This window comes from Oncorhynchus clarkii, chromosome 5 (genome assembly GCF_045791955.1).
Source record: "Oncorhynchus clarkii lewisi isolate Uvic-CL-2024 chromosome 5, UVic_Ocla_1.0, whole genome shotgun sequence".
Lineage (NCBI taxonomy): Eukaryota > Metazoa > Chordata > Actinopteri > Salmoniformes > Salmonidae > Oncorhynchus > Oncorhynchus clarkii.
In genome coordinates this window covers 40,248,817-40,266,285 of record NC_092151.1, presented here as the reverse complement: position 1 = coordinate 40,266,285, position 17,469 = coordinate 40,248,817, and the positions used below count along the sequence as shown (strand labels likewise).

Sequence of the window (17,469 nt, the reverse complement as noted above, 5' to 3'; positions counted from 1 at the left end):
GTAAAGGAGGGGGTTAAGATGGGGAGATTCTCTTTTGGGTAAAAGACCATCCTTCGTCCTCTCTCCTCCATGACCCGGAAAACCAATAAGAGGTCAAGTGGTCGAGGAGTGTGTCAATTCATTAGACAAGCAGAATAGTGTCCTCCCTTACTTGATAGCCACCTTTCATTGAGGATACTCGTGTATATCCTACTGTTTTAAAACAATATGCTACTTATTGTTATATCTATAAAATGTCTTACACAAGTAACTTAATTTGTTTTGAGCAATTTACACATTTGTTTTAGGATCCACCCCTGTAAACGTAAGTTGCCTAATAATGTGCAAATGTAGAGAAGGAAGTGCTTCCACGTTCACTCTCCTCACCGACTCCCCTTGATTGACTTTGAACTTTTTCAAAAGGAGGCAAGAGAGGACAGAGGAGGTAGGATGCTGGAGGGGAGCAAATCTAAGTGATAAAAAGGGCTTTTTATGACTTTACCTCTCCGCAGGCAGGGTTGGGGAGTAACTGTAATGTGTTACATTACCAGCAAAAAAGATTGTAATTAGAATAGATACTTTTGAGAAATTACATGATTATTTATTTGATTACTTTTAAACCTTTATGTGTTTTCATGACATTCGATTCAGTATTGAAAAAGGGTACAAGTTTAAGTTTGTTCCACCTGAACGAGTCTGACCACAAGTCAGAGACCACTGTTGTTTTCTTCTATATACCTCTTATGGGGAAAGTAATCAGATTACATTACCGAGTTTGGGTAATCCAAATGTTATGTTACTGATTACAATTTTGGACAGGTAACTAACGGATTACATTTAGAAATTAACTTACCCAACCCCGGCTGCCGGACACATTAAGGTGTAGTCTAATCCTATTGTACTTGGGCAGAGAATGGCTGACACTGACACAGTGTGTAACACTTCCTGACAGCAGTGCCAATGTAAACTAGCTAGTCAGATGAGCTAGACTACCTGTACATGCTTTCGGAGCAGTTACTTTCAACATTCACTCTCTTTAAATGTTTTTATTTGTCTTGTGGCATGTGCTAATTCCTCTGTTTCTGCCAGGCCTGCACAAGGTTGGTGGTTGAGACTGGTGCCAAGATAAGTACAGATGACTGATAAGGCTAACGCTTCACAGGATTTACTAGAGGATGGCTGCTGAGGTAGGCAAAGTCTTCCACGTTGTCAAGTGGTTCACAACCAACATTTTATTTTTTTTAGTTTACTAGGCAAGTCAGTTAAGAACAAATTCTTATTTTCAATGACGGCCTAGTGGGTTAACTGCCTGTTCAGGGGCAGAACGACATATTCAGAACTGAAAAAGCGTGTGCGAGCAAGGAGGCCTACAAACCTGACTCTGTTACACCAGCTCTGTCAGGAGGAATGGGACAAAATTCTCCCAACTTATTGTGGGAAGCTTATGGAAGGCTACCCAAAACATTTGACCCAAGTTAAACTATTTAAAGGCAATGCTACCAAATACTAATTGAGTGTATGTAAATGCCTGACCCACTGGGAATGTGATAAAAGCTGGAATAAATCATTCTCTCTGCTATTATTCTGACATTTCACATTCTTAAAATAAACTGGTGATCCTAACTGACCTAAGATAGGGAATCTTTACTAGGATTAAATGTCAGGAATTGTGAAAAACGGAGTTTAAATGTATTTGGCTAAGGTATGTAAACTTCAGACTTCAACTGTATGTAAATAAGGTATTTCTGTATATATTTTTTTAATACATTTGCTAAAAATTCTAAAAACCTGTTTTTGCTTTGCCATTATAGGGTATTGTGTGTAGATTGATGAGGATTTTTTTTATTTAATCAATTTTAGAATAAAGCTGCAATGTAACGAAATGTAGAACAAGTTGACAGGTCTGAATACTTTATGAATGCACTGTAGAGTAAGCAAATTAGTTTAATTCATGACCTCATTCTCTCTCAAAATATGTTTTGTTCACATCCTAACACACTTTATTTTTGTATTTTAATTTGACCACCCTTTTTGATATTGTCTCATCGCTGCAAATCCCCAACGGGCTCGGGAGAAGCGAAGGTGGAGTCATGTGATCCACCGACCTAACCGTGCCCCTTAACACCCGCCAGTTTAACCCGGAAGCCAGCCGCACCAATCTGTCGGAGGAAATTCCTTTCAACTGGCGACCGGGGTCAACCTACAGGCACCCGGCCAGCCACAAGGAGCTGCTAGGGCGCGATGAGCCAAGTAAACCCCCCCTGGCCAAACCCTCCTATACGACGCTGGGCCAATTGTGTACCGTCCTTTGGTACTCCTGGCCACGGCCGGTTATGGTACAGCCCGGGTATGAAACGGGACTATAATAACGCCTCTAGCACTGCGATGCAGTGCCTCAGACCACTGCGTCACTCAGGAGGCCATCATAACACACAATAAACTAAAGTAAGTAATGATGTCTAACTTTGAGTGAACATCATTGTGCGATCCACTGTGTGGAAAAACCTCTGCTTGTTTGGTGGAGAGTAGAGGTTTCCTATTTCAGCTGGAACATCTGAAAAATATGTGAGGACCAAGTGCCTGTGATTAACCCCTTGTCATAATAGTTGTGTGTTTCTGTAAAACTACAAAACTACAACAATTTGTAATGATTAAATAAATGCACTATAATGATTTGAAATAACATACGTGTTATTACTATATTGTGGCAAAGAATGTACTTAATCAGCCACACAAGGTGCTGCACAACCAGTAGTGGACTATAGGCCTCCAAACACTTTCTCTCGAGACACACAGGCCAAAATATGATTGTACTAATTTGTGTGTTTTGGGATGCTGAAAAAAGTATGTTCTGTTGGAGAACGTTCAAGTCTCTGATCTCCTTATCAGAAAGTGTTGGGGTGGGCTGAAATCTTGCCTCAGAACTCTTGCCGCAACTGCGAAATATGGTTAATGGCTTCACTTCTATTCCCGTAATCGTTATCTGTCAATCAGCTCTGAAACCTTCGTAGATGATTGTTCATGTGTTGAGTCACATTACATGAAATGAGTTCTCACAGTCTGCTACTTCTTAGGATCTGAGCCTATATCTGAATAGAGGAAATGGCTGAGGGTAGCACTACATGCCAAGTTTGACTACAGTCAGATGCGACTGTTTGCACATAAATATACGGCCTGAAAGGATGACACAATATCCTTGTTGAGTTGCAATACCTCAACAAGGATATTTGTCAAATATATTGACACAATTACATACCCAGGTCATTTTACCAGGTACTATCTGATACTGACATATCTGAGCATGTGTAATATTGGATATTTTTTACCGGTCTATTTGTTCAGTGACAGGTAATTCAGTTTCAGTGGCTAAGCTGTAACCCTCTGGGTTTTTCCATGTAACTTTACAACTATAGTAAATCTAACACCATAACCAATACATTAGTGGTATCATATAGCATGTTAATTGCATCTATAAGTACATTCTTCAATAGTTGGCATCCCTTCTTGGCTAGGTATCTTTTCCGCCCTCTTAAAAAAAGAAAACGGATCGTAATTCACTGTGACTGTAATTGAATGATTAAAGCCTCTCTCTCTCTCTCAGATGGGCGACCAAGATGTTTATGACAGACTGTCTGGGTCCCAGACAGATGGAGAGATGGGCGAAGAGAAAGGAGAAAGCGAAGGAGAGAGTGAAAAGAGGGGGTCGTGGACAGGCGCTGAGAGTTTGTACCAGTTCTCATCCTCTCTACGTGCTGTGGTTCGCATTAGACAGAAATACCTGACCATGAAGAAACGACGGCTGGAGTTAGCCGGGCTGGGTGTAGTAGGGCCAGTGGTAGGGGCTGGTCTCTTCACTGGGGCCCCTGTTCGCACCAGCCCCAAAATCTTCACCTTTGAGGGGTTGACCCCCTCCAGCACCACCACGACCTTCTCCTCGCTCCTCCAAAAGAAGAAGAAGAAGAAGTCGCGGCGGGTCATGTTCCCCAGTGGAGGGGGGTGCAGGGCCCCTGTCATAAAGGAACACAGCCGAGCAAAGAACTGCCTCTTCCTCCTCTGCACCATCCTCTTCCTCCAGGTAATGTGTATGTGTGTGAGGTTGATCTTCATCTTCCTCTTTGTCTGTGTCTGTGTTTTAATGTCTCATTCTGTACTTTATCCCTCCCTCCCTCCATACAGGTGTATAATGCCATAGAAAACCTTGACGACCATGTCCTGAGGTATGACCTGGAGGGATTAGAGAAGACTCTGTGCAGGGAGGTGTTTGGCCAGCAGGGGGCGATGGAGGCTCTGTTAGCCCAACTCAGAGACTACCTCTCTACCTACGTCCACAATAAACCCCTGGTCCTCTCCTTACATGGAACCAGCGGCGTGGGAAAGAGCCACGTAGGGAGACTCCTAGCTGGGCACTTCCGCTCAGTAGTGGGGGAGCCCCTGGTTCTCCAGTACTTTGTGTTGCACCACTGCCCCCTGGAGGATGACGCCTGGCGATGCGCCCGAGCGCTGACAATCTTAGTGTCGGAGACAGTGCTGAGAGCAGAGGAGGAGGAGAAAATTCCAGTATTCATCTTTGACGAAGCAGAGCACCTTCACCCAGAGCTGCTTGATGCGCTGCGGGATCTGGTGCAATCAAAACTCTCCAACGAATACCTTAACGCAGTCTACCTGTTCCTTAGCAACCAAGGACACAATCACATCACTAAGCACCTGCTGCACAACTCCTCCAGCGACTCCATGATGACCGTGTCTGAGTACCATGGCAACTTCGTCAAGGAGCTGACCCCGTTGTTGCGGAACACGCTGGAGATGCTCCACCCACTGTGGGCAGAAGCTGAACTCATACCTCTGACCCTGCTGGAGAAAGGTCACGTGACAGAGTGCTTCCTGGATGAGATGATGAGGGAGGGGTTCTACCCGGACCGTACCAACATTGAGAGGCTGGCAGGGGAGATAGAGTACTACCCCGTGGTATGGGGCCGGGTGTATGCCCGGACAGGCTGTAAACAGGTTGTGGCGAAGGTCAACCTGCTATGAGAGACCTACAGAGGGATGTTGAGATGACAGAAGACAGGGACAGAGAAAGACGTGTCCTGAGAAAAGATACTGGACAGTGTCAGTTCCAATAACTGTTTTGGCCCATAGTCTTTTGGAGCCTAAAGACTTTTGGTGTTTCTTGTGATCCATCAAGCAAACAAAGCCCACGTTACTCGTCAGAGCCCACCATTGGGGGAAAAACATTGACGTATGTCTGAGAATGAGGAGTATCTCCACGATGAAGGCTAATCATGTCAGATAATCGTCTTTTCTACGTTCTGTAACTTAGCACCATCCAGGAATGAGCCCCTTGGTTTCTAGATAATTACCATTTAGGTATGAGATAGGATAGGTAGGGCTAATATCATAGCCTGCACATCTGAAGAGGAGTCAAAATCAGGAGTTGTGGTCATGGTGAAGCACCACTGCTCATTCCCCCATGATGCTGTTAGGCAAACTACTGACAGTAATACACAGACCCGCTCCCAATAGAGCCTTCAAACTCAACTCTGGACCCCGAAGCCAGTTCCACTTCATTTGTTCAATGTTCCCTTCTGATCAGGAACTGATTTAGACCTGAGACAACAGATGTGTGCAATTAGTTATCAGGGCTAAACAAAAAACCAGCAAGCTCCAGACCTCGTAGGTTAAGAGTTGAATAACACCGCAATAGAGGAAGATATTAGTAATCGTACCAAATGAGTCTGGTTGTGGCAATGACAAAGACAGGGCCAAGAGCAGCACAGGAAAATGTGATGAAGTAGTTGTATTTTGCTAACAACCTATATTGGATTAAACTGTATCATGCTTTCTGAACTATTCATCTATCTGGTTGACAGCGACCAAGGGGTTTGGGACATAATGCTTGTTCTGAAGCCCCAGAAATCATTTAAAATAAAAAATACATATTCAAACTGAACCAAATACTGGAATAAGCAGGCTGGTATGGTACAATCTCAGAAACACCGTGCCTCTACTCATCACGTTGTTATCTATAATCTCAACTCTCTATCACTACCATTCTCACTAAGGTGTTAATGGACCACAAATATTCTCAAAATAACATTGAGAAATAAAAGACATCATCAAGACAAGCTTTTTTTAATTACAATTCCATTACTTGAGGTTGGGGGGAAAAAACGAGATGCTGTGTCTCGAACACAACCAATTCAAAAAGATTCATAATTATGACAAAATTGGAAAGAAAACAAAAGATACATGGAGTCATGGTTTATGACTTGGTAAAGGAGGGACCGAGCCTACACAACAGCATCCCTTCAAATGTCTCACCGTACGAGTGAAACTCGGGAGGAGAATATGTATACTATGTACAGAGAGTGGGACATACAGGGAGGGTCGTTTGGCTCCCAAGGTCACCAATGACAGCCAGGAAGGAGTGTAGTCTAAAGCAGCATGAGCAACAACATCCACATCCCTCTTCATGTGACCACAGATCTTAAGAGTAGATAGATATAAGCAACACTGTAGAAATGCCATCTTTTCTCACCTACTGGGAAGATTTCACCATATTGCTTTCACCTACCAGCTGTCCTCTAAAGAAGAGTGGCCTCAGAGCAAAGACAAGGAGATGAAGATATATTGCGTTTTGGGACATGTAGAACTGCATTCAGCCGACAATAATCCTAATAGGTCCTTCCGTTTCTAGCGCTGTATGCGTAATGTAGAATCTTCCTTAAACTCTCTTGCAGACTCCCGTCTTCAGTGTAGTTACAGTAACAGCAGACTGTAGCGGTGGTGAAATGGTTGGTTCCCTCTCAGGGTTGGGCTCACTTAAAATCTCAGTTCGGTCAAGTCAGGAATTGAAAGAAAATTGGCTGAAGTGGCATACAATTGAAGTTGTGCCCATCCAAAATCACAAACACCCTACGATCACACTGGGTTTAAACGGACAACATGGTCCACAACTGAACACAGCACAACCAAAATACACCGAAACATTTTATACTCAAACCAATACAAAAGAAACAGACGGCATTCTTTTTAAACCAAGAGAACACCGGGCTTCAAATGCATCCGGCTTCCATCCTTACGAAGCCTTCGGTCCTACACCCGGTATTCATTCAGACATGCTTACAATGAAATACGAAGGGGAAAATAAACGTATGTAAGTTCACGCCGAGCGACACGTTTACCGAGGACTACTACAGCCAAACTCCTACTGAAATATTAGTGCCACTTCAGTAACCAGTCAGAAGATTTACACAAAAAAAAACTTAGCCAGTGTTTCTGTACAACGTCAGCTAAAAGGGGAGGTATCCATCCCCAGTGCTTGCCTTTATGCACTCAGACTGAAACACTCAATTTCAAACTAGATGACCGGTAGTGATAACTAACCAACTAAACCAAAAGGCTAGACTATAACGGCCATGACATTACAGAATGCCTCTCTCGGTCTCGGTATTCATTCATGTATTTTAGCCACTTTAGTCAAGATGGACATGACGGCCACAGGTTTGACTATTACTGCCAAAACACTCAATGTGTGTGAGTGTAAAGGGACTGTGGTGTGTGAGAGAGAGGTGGGAATGGAGTGTCTACAGGATGATGGTTTTGGATAAGGGCTGTGGTAGGGTGTGTGGGGTTGGGAATGGGGGTGATTGGTTCTGGGCTCTTCTCTTGGTTGTTGGGTCTTGTTCCCTGCCGCTCTATGCCTCCAGCTCAAAGCCCAGGCCCACTTTGTGGCCGCCGGTGTTGAAGTTCTTCCCGTCGATCAGGGCTGACAGAGTCACCTTCACACCTACAGAGGAGAGGAATTTACTGGAGATGTAAAGCAGTATAGCTCGACCTAAAATGACAGTTGTGCTCAGAGACCTTGCTCAGAGGATATCATGAATTGTAATCAAATCAATCAGTCATTAGATCACAATCGTGATTGTGACTCACCTGGCCTGAGGGTCTGGGTGTAGCCGACTCCAATCAGGCTGGCGTTGTTCACTTTGGCCTGCAGGGGGAGACACAGGCAGTCATTGAACGTGTTCTGGTGAGCAAAACTGAATGAATTGCAAAGAGCTGCATCCCTGCTAGGGGTGGGGCTACAGCAAGAGCCTGGGTTGAGACTAAGAGACAGAGTGTGTGTGTGTTACTCACAGACAGGGAAGCATCTTTGTCCAGGGCGTATTTGGCTGCGATGCCGAAGCGTGTGTTGTTGCTGCCGGCCGTCCAGGCCAGAGTGACCGCCGTCTCCAGCTTGTCATCCACCTTCTGGTAGATAGAACCTCCAAACTCAGTCCCATCATTACTGAAAGAGGAGAGAGAACAGATAGACATGCCCAAATCAAGCACTAGTTCACACTCCTAGACAACCTCTCTCCATTGTTCCTGAAAGAGAGAGGGGGCAAGATACAGTAAGAAACCATCCTAAAATGAATGAATACCTCCCTGCTCCATGACATTATTACTGAGAAAGAATGCATAGAACGGGCCTTCCCCATTCATGTCAATGGTGGCATTATGGGTGAACCCATGAGTTAACCAGTCAAATTGCTAGGGTTAGAGGTGTTACGTTTATGTTTTAAGTTTCCCGATATTTCTGTTATTACGGCGCTATCACCCTTATTAGTGCGCCTGCGCAGGAGTCTCGTTGATGAACACGGCCTAAGTGCAATGGCAACCATGTACTGCGCTAATATGGCTGAGTAAACGTTAAACTGGAATCTTGTCGTTGTGTCATTTTGACCTAACATGAGGTTCCATGCCATTCTATGGATTCATTTTCTATTAGAGAGACACAGGGCAACAGTTACCAAACTTGTATCATCTAACACATTTCTACATTTATGATGATTCACAAAAACAAAACCAGTGTTTTTAGCCATGACACACTGCACTGAGATACTCACACGTTGGTGTGGAGCTGGAAGTCTCCAGCCTTGTATCCCAGGGCGAAGTTGTTCTGGGCCAGTTTGGACTTGGCCATATCGAAGGCCATCTGGTACCCGGCAAGCCAGCCGTCATAGCCCACCACGGCTGCTGCGTGGATTATGGGACCCTCGAAGTCAACATCACAGCCCACATTAAGGAAGTCACGCTTGTAGCCAGTCTTCAGCTTGCCACTCTTCTTGCTGAGTACAGATGGAGAAGAGAAAGAGCAAATTAGACAGCCAACAAATATCCTTTCATATCTGATCCTTGATTTTCTAAAAAAAAGGTGATAGCATCGTCAATAAATAAATCCTAAATCCTTTCATATCTTTTTGTCAAGTCATATTTTAGTTAACCTCGCCTTTCATGTAAAAACGTCATGAACATCATGCTTTTAGGTCATTTTGGGCATGTATTAAATTGTGAGTTCGACCAATTACAGTCCCCTTGTTTAGGACAGGGGTTTTCAAAGTAGGGTATTGCAGGAGGTCCGTGGCCAGGTCTCTTCATATATAATTTTGGCCAAGGGATCCATGGAACATGTGCCTGGCAGGCTCACAGGGATATTGGTATCCACACTACTCCACCAATTATACATTTTTCAACTCAATACTTCTTGGATTCCCCAAAAGTGATTTTCTTTGACATAAATGCACGGTAATTTAAGCTTTAAAACTGCAATGCTCTCTCTGCCTCATGACAAAATGTGTTGAAAAAGCAGGAAATTTGCCAAGAGATGAGCCTTTAAATATTCCTTCCGAGGGACCCGTGACTTGGGTTCGTCTGGCCATGCACTATTAGAACTCCTTGTATGCTATATTTATGTCACTTGAGTTGTGTTCTGATTATGAGAGGGTCCCTGATGAATTTACCATCACTAAAGGGGTCCCCCATCATTTTTATGTAGAAGGACTGAAAAGCTCAGTTCTGGTGATGTTTCTACAACTTGATTGGAGTCCACCAGTGAAAAATGAAATTGATTGGACATGATTTGGAAAGGCACACACCTGTCTATATAAAGATCCCACAGTTGACAGTGCATGTCAGAGCAAAAAGCAAGCCACAAGGTTGAACGAATTGTCCGTAGAGCTAAATTTAAAAAACTGTTTTTTGCTTTGTCATTATGGGGTATTGTGTGTAGATGGATGAGGGGGGGGGGGGGGGGGGGGGGGGAGGAACGATTGAATCCGTTTTAGAAAAAGGCTGTAACGTAACACTTGGAGGGACAAATAAAAATCACCCCCTACCAGATAGGAAACACTGGTCTAAACAATGCTTGAAACTCCAGTTGTAAGTGTTTTGTTTTTTTTACGATGCCATGCGCAATTGTAGGAGTAGCGATATAAATGTGGTTGCGATGGAAAGCTGGGACCAACGTACTGCTTTACAGAAGAAATATCAGCCTGCGCATAGAAGCGCGAGATTGAACTTCACTCAACTTTCTAGAACTTTCCCCGTTAGTATACTCCATCAATGTTTGTGAGAGAAGAAAAATGGTCTTTGCATTACCTTAAGGCTTGATAGGAGTGTTACTCTGGTTGTACTCTGGTTGTGCTGTTTTCACATAACTCTGTACCTAATTCTGTGCACATCTCGTGTTCTTACCCCCCACCCTCTGTACTCTGAAACTTGCACGTTCGGAACGAGGTATCTCTATTCCGAACAGTCTCTCCTTATCCTCTTTCTAAGAATAAACTGTTCTTAGGTCTCGCAGGAGACCTCGCAGGAGGACTCAGAATATATGGCCACCTCATCTAGTAGATATGGGTTGGTTCGACACATTTTTCATATATATTTTTCCTTTATTTAACTAGGCAGTTAAGAACAAATTCTTATTTTCAATGATAACCCACTGTTCCTAGGCTAACTGCCTGTTCAGGGGCAGAACGACAGATTTGTACCTTGTCAGCTCGGGGATTTGAACTTGCAACCTTTCAGTTACTAGTCCAAACCTCTAACCACTAGGCTACCCTGCCGCCCACATTGAGACAGTTGTGGTGGATTATGGAAATGTAACCAGGTTGGGCAATATAAGGCAAGCCCCAACTCAGAATCATTAGGCTCTCAACGAATCACCTACGGTGGGTTGTTGACCAGCTCCATTATTGTAATAATTAATCATTATCAAAGAGAATGAGAGAGTGCCAAGAGTGTGCAAAACTGTCATCAAGGCAAAGGGTGGCTACCCTGAAGAATCTAAAATATATTTGGATTTGTTTAACACTTTATCAGTTACTACATGATTCCATATGTGTTATTTCATAGTTTAGATGTCTTCACTATTATTCTATGTAGAATGTAGAAAACAGTAAAAATTAAGAAAAACTCTGGAATGGGTAGGTGTGTCCAAACTTTTGACTGGTACTGTAGATCATTTGTAGACAGCAATAGGGGAGTAGCATGATTTATCTGATTCTCAGTAATAATGGTATGGGAATAATGTAGCATTTTATTTTGTAAAGTATTTTTTTTGCATCTAACACCACAACAACATTTTCAGTCACCTCCTTGTCTGAAGGACAATTGGATAAGTCTCATGGTATGTAGGCCTACATTGAACACTCCACATTGGCTGCTACTGTAGGCTAAATGATAGAACAGCTATTTCCATGATAAAATGTTATGCAATGCATTTTCTCCATAGTTTTTCCCCATTATGATCAAATAGCCACAGTAGCCTACTTGACCACTGTTAAAACTAACTTAAAGCGGGTACATCCTGCTTTCACAGTAAACATGCGCCCTGGAAGTTGCACAGAATTTTCACAATGTTCAGGTTCGCACTCAGCAGACCTGTCATTTGCTCAGTGCCCCCCAAAAATGTAGAAATATTTATCTTGCATAGAATGCACAACATTATTTGGGAATTTATTTAATCGAATAGACATGCTACTTTATTAGGCAATGTTATCCCCTCACCCTGAGATTTTTTATTGCCCACCGAAAACGTTAACACCTGTAAATGGCATATATACGCTGAGTACACCAAACATTAGGAACACCTTCCCAATATTGAGTTGCACCCCCTTTTGCCCTCAGAACAGCCTCAATTCAGGGCATGGACTCTAAAAGCTGTCGAATGTGTTCCACACAGATGCTGGCCCATGTTGTATCCAACGCTTCCCACGGTTTTATCAAGTTAGCTGGATGTCCTTTGGGTGATGGACCATTCTTTATACACACAGGAAACTGTTGAGTGTGAAAAACCCAGCAGCGCTGCAGTTCTTGACACACTCCAACCGGTGCGGCTGGCACTTACAACCATACCTTGTTCAAAGGCACCTCAATATTTTATCTTGCCCATTCACCCTCTGAATGGCACACATAAACAATCCATGTGACGATTGTCTCAAGGCTTAAAAATCCTTCTTTAACCGGTCTCTTCCACTTAATTCACACTGATTGAAGTGGATTTAACAGGTGACATCAATAAGAGATCATAGCCTTCACCTTGATTCACCTGGTTAGTCTACGTCATGGAAAGAGCAGGTGTTCTTAATGTTTTGTCCATACATATCAGATTGACGTCTCTCTCTCACCCTGTGTTTGGTACGAAGGATGTGTCCAGGGCCACTTTGAGTCCCTGAGCCAGCTGGTCCTCCACAGTGACCTCTGTAGCCAGGGTGTTGTCGGTGTTCCACTTCTGGTTGAAGCTCAGGCCCAGCTCCTTCATCTTGTACTTGGTCTCCAGGTTACCTGCTGCCTTCCCCGTGTCTGTGTTACTGGAACCTGATGTGTTGAACTCCTGAGAGGGTGAGAGAGAGGAAACAAAAAGAGAGTGGGACAATGTGTGAGACAAGCGACGGTGTGAGGGGAGAGAGAGTTGAGGTCAAAGAGTTTGAAAGGACTGAGGGAATGAGTAATGAGTGTGCGAGTGAGAGAACGGGAGAAAGAGACATCTAGAAGAGCAGATCGTTGAAACGGGCAGTTTTGTGCTGACTGCAGAAGACATCCTGACAGAATCATGCATTATGTGAGGAGAGACACAGAAAACATTACAGGTGAGAAGAAAAGTATGCGAGGAAAATAAAGGTCAAGAAAATCAGGGATGCAAGGTAAGGATGGTGGGTGACTGGATCCCTGGGAGAGAGGAAGGATAGATCATTTGGATGGAGACAAAAATAATTATCATATTCACTGGACAGTGATGAAGATGCAAACAGACCGACATTACCATCAGCGGGACATAATTTGAACAGTGAGATCAGACCGTCTGAATCTCCCGGCACATCTCACATATATATTTTTTTACTTGCTATATTGTATTTACTTCGCCACCAAGGCCTTTTTTGCCTTTACCTCCCTTATCTCACCTCATTTGCTCACATTATATATAGACTCATTTTTCTACTGTATTATTGACTGTATGTTTGTTTTACTCCATGTGTAACTCTGTGTTGTTGTTCGTGTCGAACTGCTTTGCTTTATCTCGGCCAGGTCGCAATTGTAAATGAGAACTTGTTCTCAACTTGCCTACCTGGTTAAATAAAGGTGAAATAAAACATATCACGGATCATGCTGTATACAGTACAGACATCAGTACACTGTGGGAGAGAGTCTTACCATCTACAGTAGAGAGCAATCCAGGAGGCAGCGGGACAGAGCAGGGGTTAGGATGGCAGATAGGGAGACACACACACACCAGGCCTTACACACAACCTATAGAATGGTTGTGTTATTACAGAACCATAGACAGGATTAGAGAGAGAGAGAAGCTGAGGCGGAGCAGAGCAGGTGGGACAGAGGATAAAGTGAGGCAGAGCAGAGCAGGTGGGACAGAGGATAAAGTGAGGCAGAGCAGAGCAGGTGGGACAGAGGATAAAGTGAGGCAGAGCAGAGCAGGTGGGACAGAGGATAAAGTGAGAAAGAGCAGAGCAGGTGGGACAGAGGATAAAGTGAGGCAGAGCAGAGCAGGTGGGACAGAGGATAAAGGGGAAAAGGACAGTAACAGAAGACTCACCACTCCACTCTGAGACTTAGTCTTCAGGTCCAGCTTCACAATGCCGAAGCCTGGATGGTTAAACAAGAGGTTGATGAGTTAATGTTACATCTGAGCAGACTCGTAGAGTCATAAAACACATATGGCCGCGATACAGTCAAAGACTTCTGAGAAAGCATGAATGACAATTGGTTTATGATGCATTCAATTACACATATGGTTTGCTTTGCTTTCTAACAAACCATAACCTCGCCAGCCAAGTGCAATTTTAAAATGTATTACATCACATTGACTGATTCCCAGTTGACTTCTGCGTTTCAAATTCTGGCAAGACCAGGCTATAAACAGTAACTTGATCTGTTCTTCACTGCTTTAGCCAACTCCCTGGCGGTCATGTGTTGTGTGGAATTGTGGCTTCTCCTCCTTAGCCTTACTGTTCAGGTGTGCAAACATTTTTACTATTAACTCACCATAGCCCTTGCTGAATATGTCCTTGGCAGTCTTGCCCAGGTCTGAATATGAAGGAGGAACAGCCATTGCACCTGGAGAAGAGAGAAGACAGGACATTCAACACATGTAGGCCTGTGTCCCAATGCAATATTTGACTCAGTTCACATAGATCAGGTGGTTAGTCAGTGGAGTGTGATTTTCTAGAATATTGCAAACAGCCGACACGATTCCCTCAGGACTGATTTGGAAAAGTCAGAGGTGGTATGCATTTTCTTGACAGAACAGGCTGCAGTATTTGCAGACCTAGACCCTTGTTATGGCTTGACGGGACTGGGTATAGACACATATTGTAACAATATTTGCAGGCATCACAAAACCAAACTAAGAAAACAAGTGTATTTGTGTTTATTAAGGATCCTAGCAGCTACTCTTCCTGGGTTCCAAACACATTAAGGTACATACATCACACATAAAACAAAAGATAAAACAGTACAACATTACCCTCTTCCATTACCCTCTTCCTGTGGAACCATAAGATGTAAGGATTGGAGAGAAGGGGGGTGTCTGAAGTGGAGAATATATACTTGTGATGGTAGGAACCTGTCTTTGTCTGAATTACAGCTGAAACGACCCCTTGAGAAGAATTCAACTGGGTTGACCTTCTCTAGTGTCCATGAGTTATTTACTCTGAAAATGTAGAACCTAACAGAAGGCAGAGCAGCGCTTTATTATGGACAGACTTCTCCCCATTTTAGGTACTGTTGTATGTTTTGACTAGGGATGAAACGGTTACCGGTTTCACGATAAAATTCCCAACGGTTAGTATTACTGTTTCTAATTTTTATTATCGTTAAAACGCACGGTAAATACTGTCCAGCATCAACCAAAGTTAGCAACAGTCGAACGCAGGCGCAGCATGGGTTTTATTTTATGTGGAAACGTGGCGGAAGGCAGTGACAGCGATCGGGAGATTTTTCAGCCTTCTAATAAGAGGTCAACGTCTGAAGTGTGGTCGTATTTTGAGTTTTACAAGAGTGCTGAAGGAAGCTTAATCGACGATGGTCACTCTGTCTGCAGAACATGCAACGACAAAAAAACGCTGCGAAAGGGGGCAACACTTCAAATCTCATCTTCGTAACCAACACCCACTAACGTTACCTTATAGCGAATGAAAGGTAATTTAACGTTTAGCTCAACGCATGTGGGGACTTCGTAATGGGGGAAAATGTAATGCTTTGTCTAACTTGCTAATAGCTTGTCAATAATGTAAACTGAAGCTTTCAGTGTTAACTACTTTTGTAAAAACACTACACGTTGTTCTGCTGCTGTATGCGACGTGTGTCTGCACACTATTCGTCCATTGCACAGGATAACACGTTGTCGTTTAGTCACCCAACCAACATATTTTGTTCATTTAAAATCCGGCAGTTGTCGACTTGGTTGTAAAAGTGTTCCAACAGGAGAAACACTAGACTCTTATACAAGACTCCTGTATTTATGTCAATTGTTGGGCTCATTGCAATTACTATCACTGTCTTCTTAAGACTCAATTGTATTTGTAAATTGTGCATGAGTCATTGCATATACTCAAATGCAACACAGAATTTCGACACTGTAATAATAATTATTATAATGTAACACTAATAATACATTTGCTAATCCCTTGTTTACAGAGTGGGCGTGCAGCCATCTTTAATGTTACTATTTTAAATGTTTATGCACACAAAGTGCATAGTGCTGCTAATTGTATTTGTTGTTTATCCCATTTGCTTACTTAAGGTTGTGTTCATTTAAACCTGCACAAGAGAAATTTACCTCATGGCCACATGGTGCCATCTTTAATGTTATTATTTTAATGTTTGTGCAAAGTGCATAGTTCTGCTAATTGTATTTGTTGGTTTTCAATATAACACTTGGTGAAATTATTTCAGTGTGTATATCAGTACTTTGAACATTTCCAGCACATTTGAACAATACCGCGATAATGCTGATAACTGATCATTTTGGTCACTATAATCGTGATATGAAATGTTCGTATCGTTTAATCTCTAGTTTTGACCATGACAGATTACAATCCAATGTTACTTCAAGCAGTTTAGTCACCTCAACTTGCTAAATATCCACATTATTCATTACAACATTTTGTCGATGGCTAACTAGTTGATTTTACAGAGACATTTCTATTCATGTGTATTTTGAGATACCTTTAAATGTCGCAAAGCATTTCTATTCATTAATGATCAGGTAACAAATAATCAGTCAATGTATTTATAATATTGAAAAAAATAGAATTTGCTATTCTAGTTAGCTAATGTTCAACGCTATAAAATTGTATTATCCTGCCAACTACATAACAATGAGACTGGTTAATCCACTCCTGATTTTTTTATTTGACCTTTATTTAACTAGGCAAATCAGTTATTATAGGAACAGTGGATTATCTTTCAAAATGAGCAGTCAATGATAGCTAACGTTAGCTAGCTTCAGCTGAAAGCTAGTATCTTGAAGGTGAGGGCCATCGGCATAAAATAATACCTTTGTGCCCCAATATCGGGCTTAACATGTATTGTGCACCGTCAATTTCGGACAAAGGACAGTTTGGAGAGTGGTCTTTAGCAAGGCTAGCCAAATTGTCCTAGTTGGAATGCTGGCTAGGTAACTAGCTACATCTGCGTTGGGGTGGCTTGACTTCATCAGTAAATTAGCCAACATCTAAGTAATTAGTATGTTAAGTCATTGCAATGTAATTTATATATTGAGTTTCAACACAAAATTATACTTGGGATTAGACGGTACGACATTGGCAAACAACATTATGTAACATTTGCTACGGCACTAGCCAGTGCTCTGAACTACCTAGTTGGCTTGCTAGCCAACCACATTACTCAACAGATGGACATTGGAATAGTCCCTTGTAGCCGGCTTGTTGGTGCAGTGGCTAACCTTGGACAAACGCGCTAGTTAGTGACATGCATTTTCCATGATTATTCCATGCAATAAACAGCATTATAACAAATAAACCATTGTGCTTTATATTAGCTAGATTGTCCATACCGATGTTATGTTGTGAAGCGTCTGAGCACTGTTCTTCCTTCACCCTGTCAAAGCTAGCGTACTTTAGTTCTCTCCCACCAACTAGCATGAAGAATCTGCTTGGCAAAGATAGGGCACAGTGAAGGAGACACAAT

The 17,469-nt window shown here is 42.7% G+C and overlaps 2 protein-coding genes across 4 annotated transcripts in view; one reads left to right on the top strand and one right to left on the bottom strand.

Moving 5' to 3' along the window:
* LOC139408827 (torsin-4A-like) overlaps window positions 1–7,243 on the top strand; it is a 23,745-nt gene extending 16,502 nt beyond the window's left edge. Inside the window, exons 2-4 of one of the 2 annotated variants that reach the window (XM_071153190.1) lie at window positions 1,069–1,166; window positions 3,581–4,054; window positions 4,156–7,243. In XM_071153190.1, coding sequence (XP_071009291.1) covers window positions 1,155–1,166; window positions 3,581–4,054; window positions 4,156–5,010 — 1,341 coding nt within the window. In that variant the 5' untranslated portion in view covers window positions 1,069–1,154 and the 3' untranslated portion in view covers window positions 5,011–7,243. The remainder of the gene's footprint in view (window positions 1–1,068; window positions 1,167–3,580; window positions 4,055–4,155) is intronic. The other variant, XM_071153191.1, reaches the window with a different exon arrangement.
* Window positions 6,096–17,469, bottom strand: LOC139408828 (voltage-dependent anion-selective channel protein 2-like). 2 transcript variants are annotated; one of them, XM_071153193.1, is made up of 9 exons: window positions 17,336–17,447; window positions 14,796–14,983; window positions 14,302–14,373; window positions 13,853–13,902; window positions 12,432–12,637; window positions 8,871–9,092; window positions 8,119–8,269; window positions 7,915–7,972; window positions 6,096–7,768 (listed from the first exon to the last, which is right to left on the bottom strand). In XM_071153193.1, exons 2-9 carry the CDS (start codon window positions 14,812–14,814, stop codon window positions 7,677–7,679), a joined length of 870 nt encoding a protein of 289 aa, XP_071009294.1. In that variant the 5' UTR covers window positions 14,815–14,983; window positions 17,336–17,447; the 3' UTR covers window positions 6,096–7,676. The 2 variants fall into 2 exon arrangements, with proteins under 2 accessions (XP_071009294.1, XP_071009293.1); XM_071153192.1 differs by lacking the exon at window positions 14,796–14,983 and having other exon boundaries at window positions 17,336–17,469.

Excerpts from the sequence above, each read along its gene's own strand:
- LOC139408828 (XM_071153192.1), bottom strand. The coding sequence starts at position 17,423 with ATGCTAGTTGGTGGGAGAGAACTAAAGTACGCTAGCTTTGACAGGGTG. Across the intron at positions 13,903-14,301 it reads CATATTCAGCAAGGGCTATG|GCTTCGGCATTGTGAAGCTG; the intron begins GTGAGTTAATAG and ends TTAACCATCCAG. Across the intron at positions 12,638-13,852 it reads CTAAGTCTCAGAGTGGAGTG|GAGTTCAACACATCAGGTTC; the intron begins GTGAGTCTTCTG and ends TCACCCTCTCAG.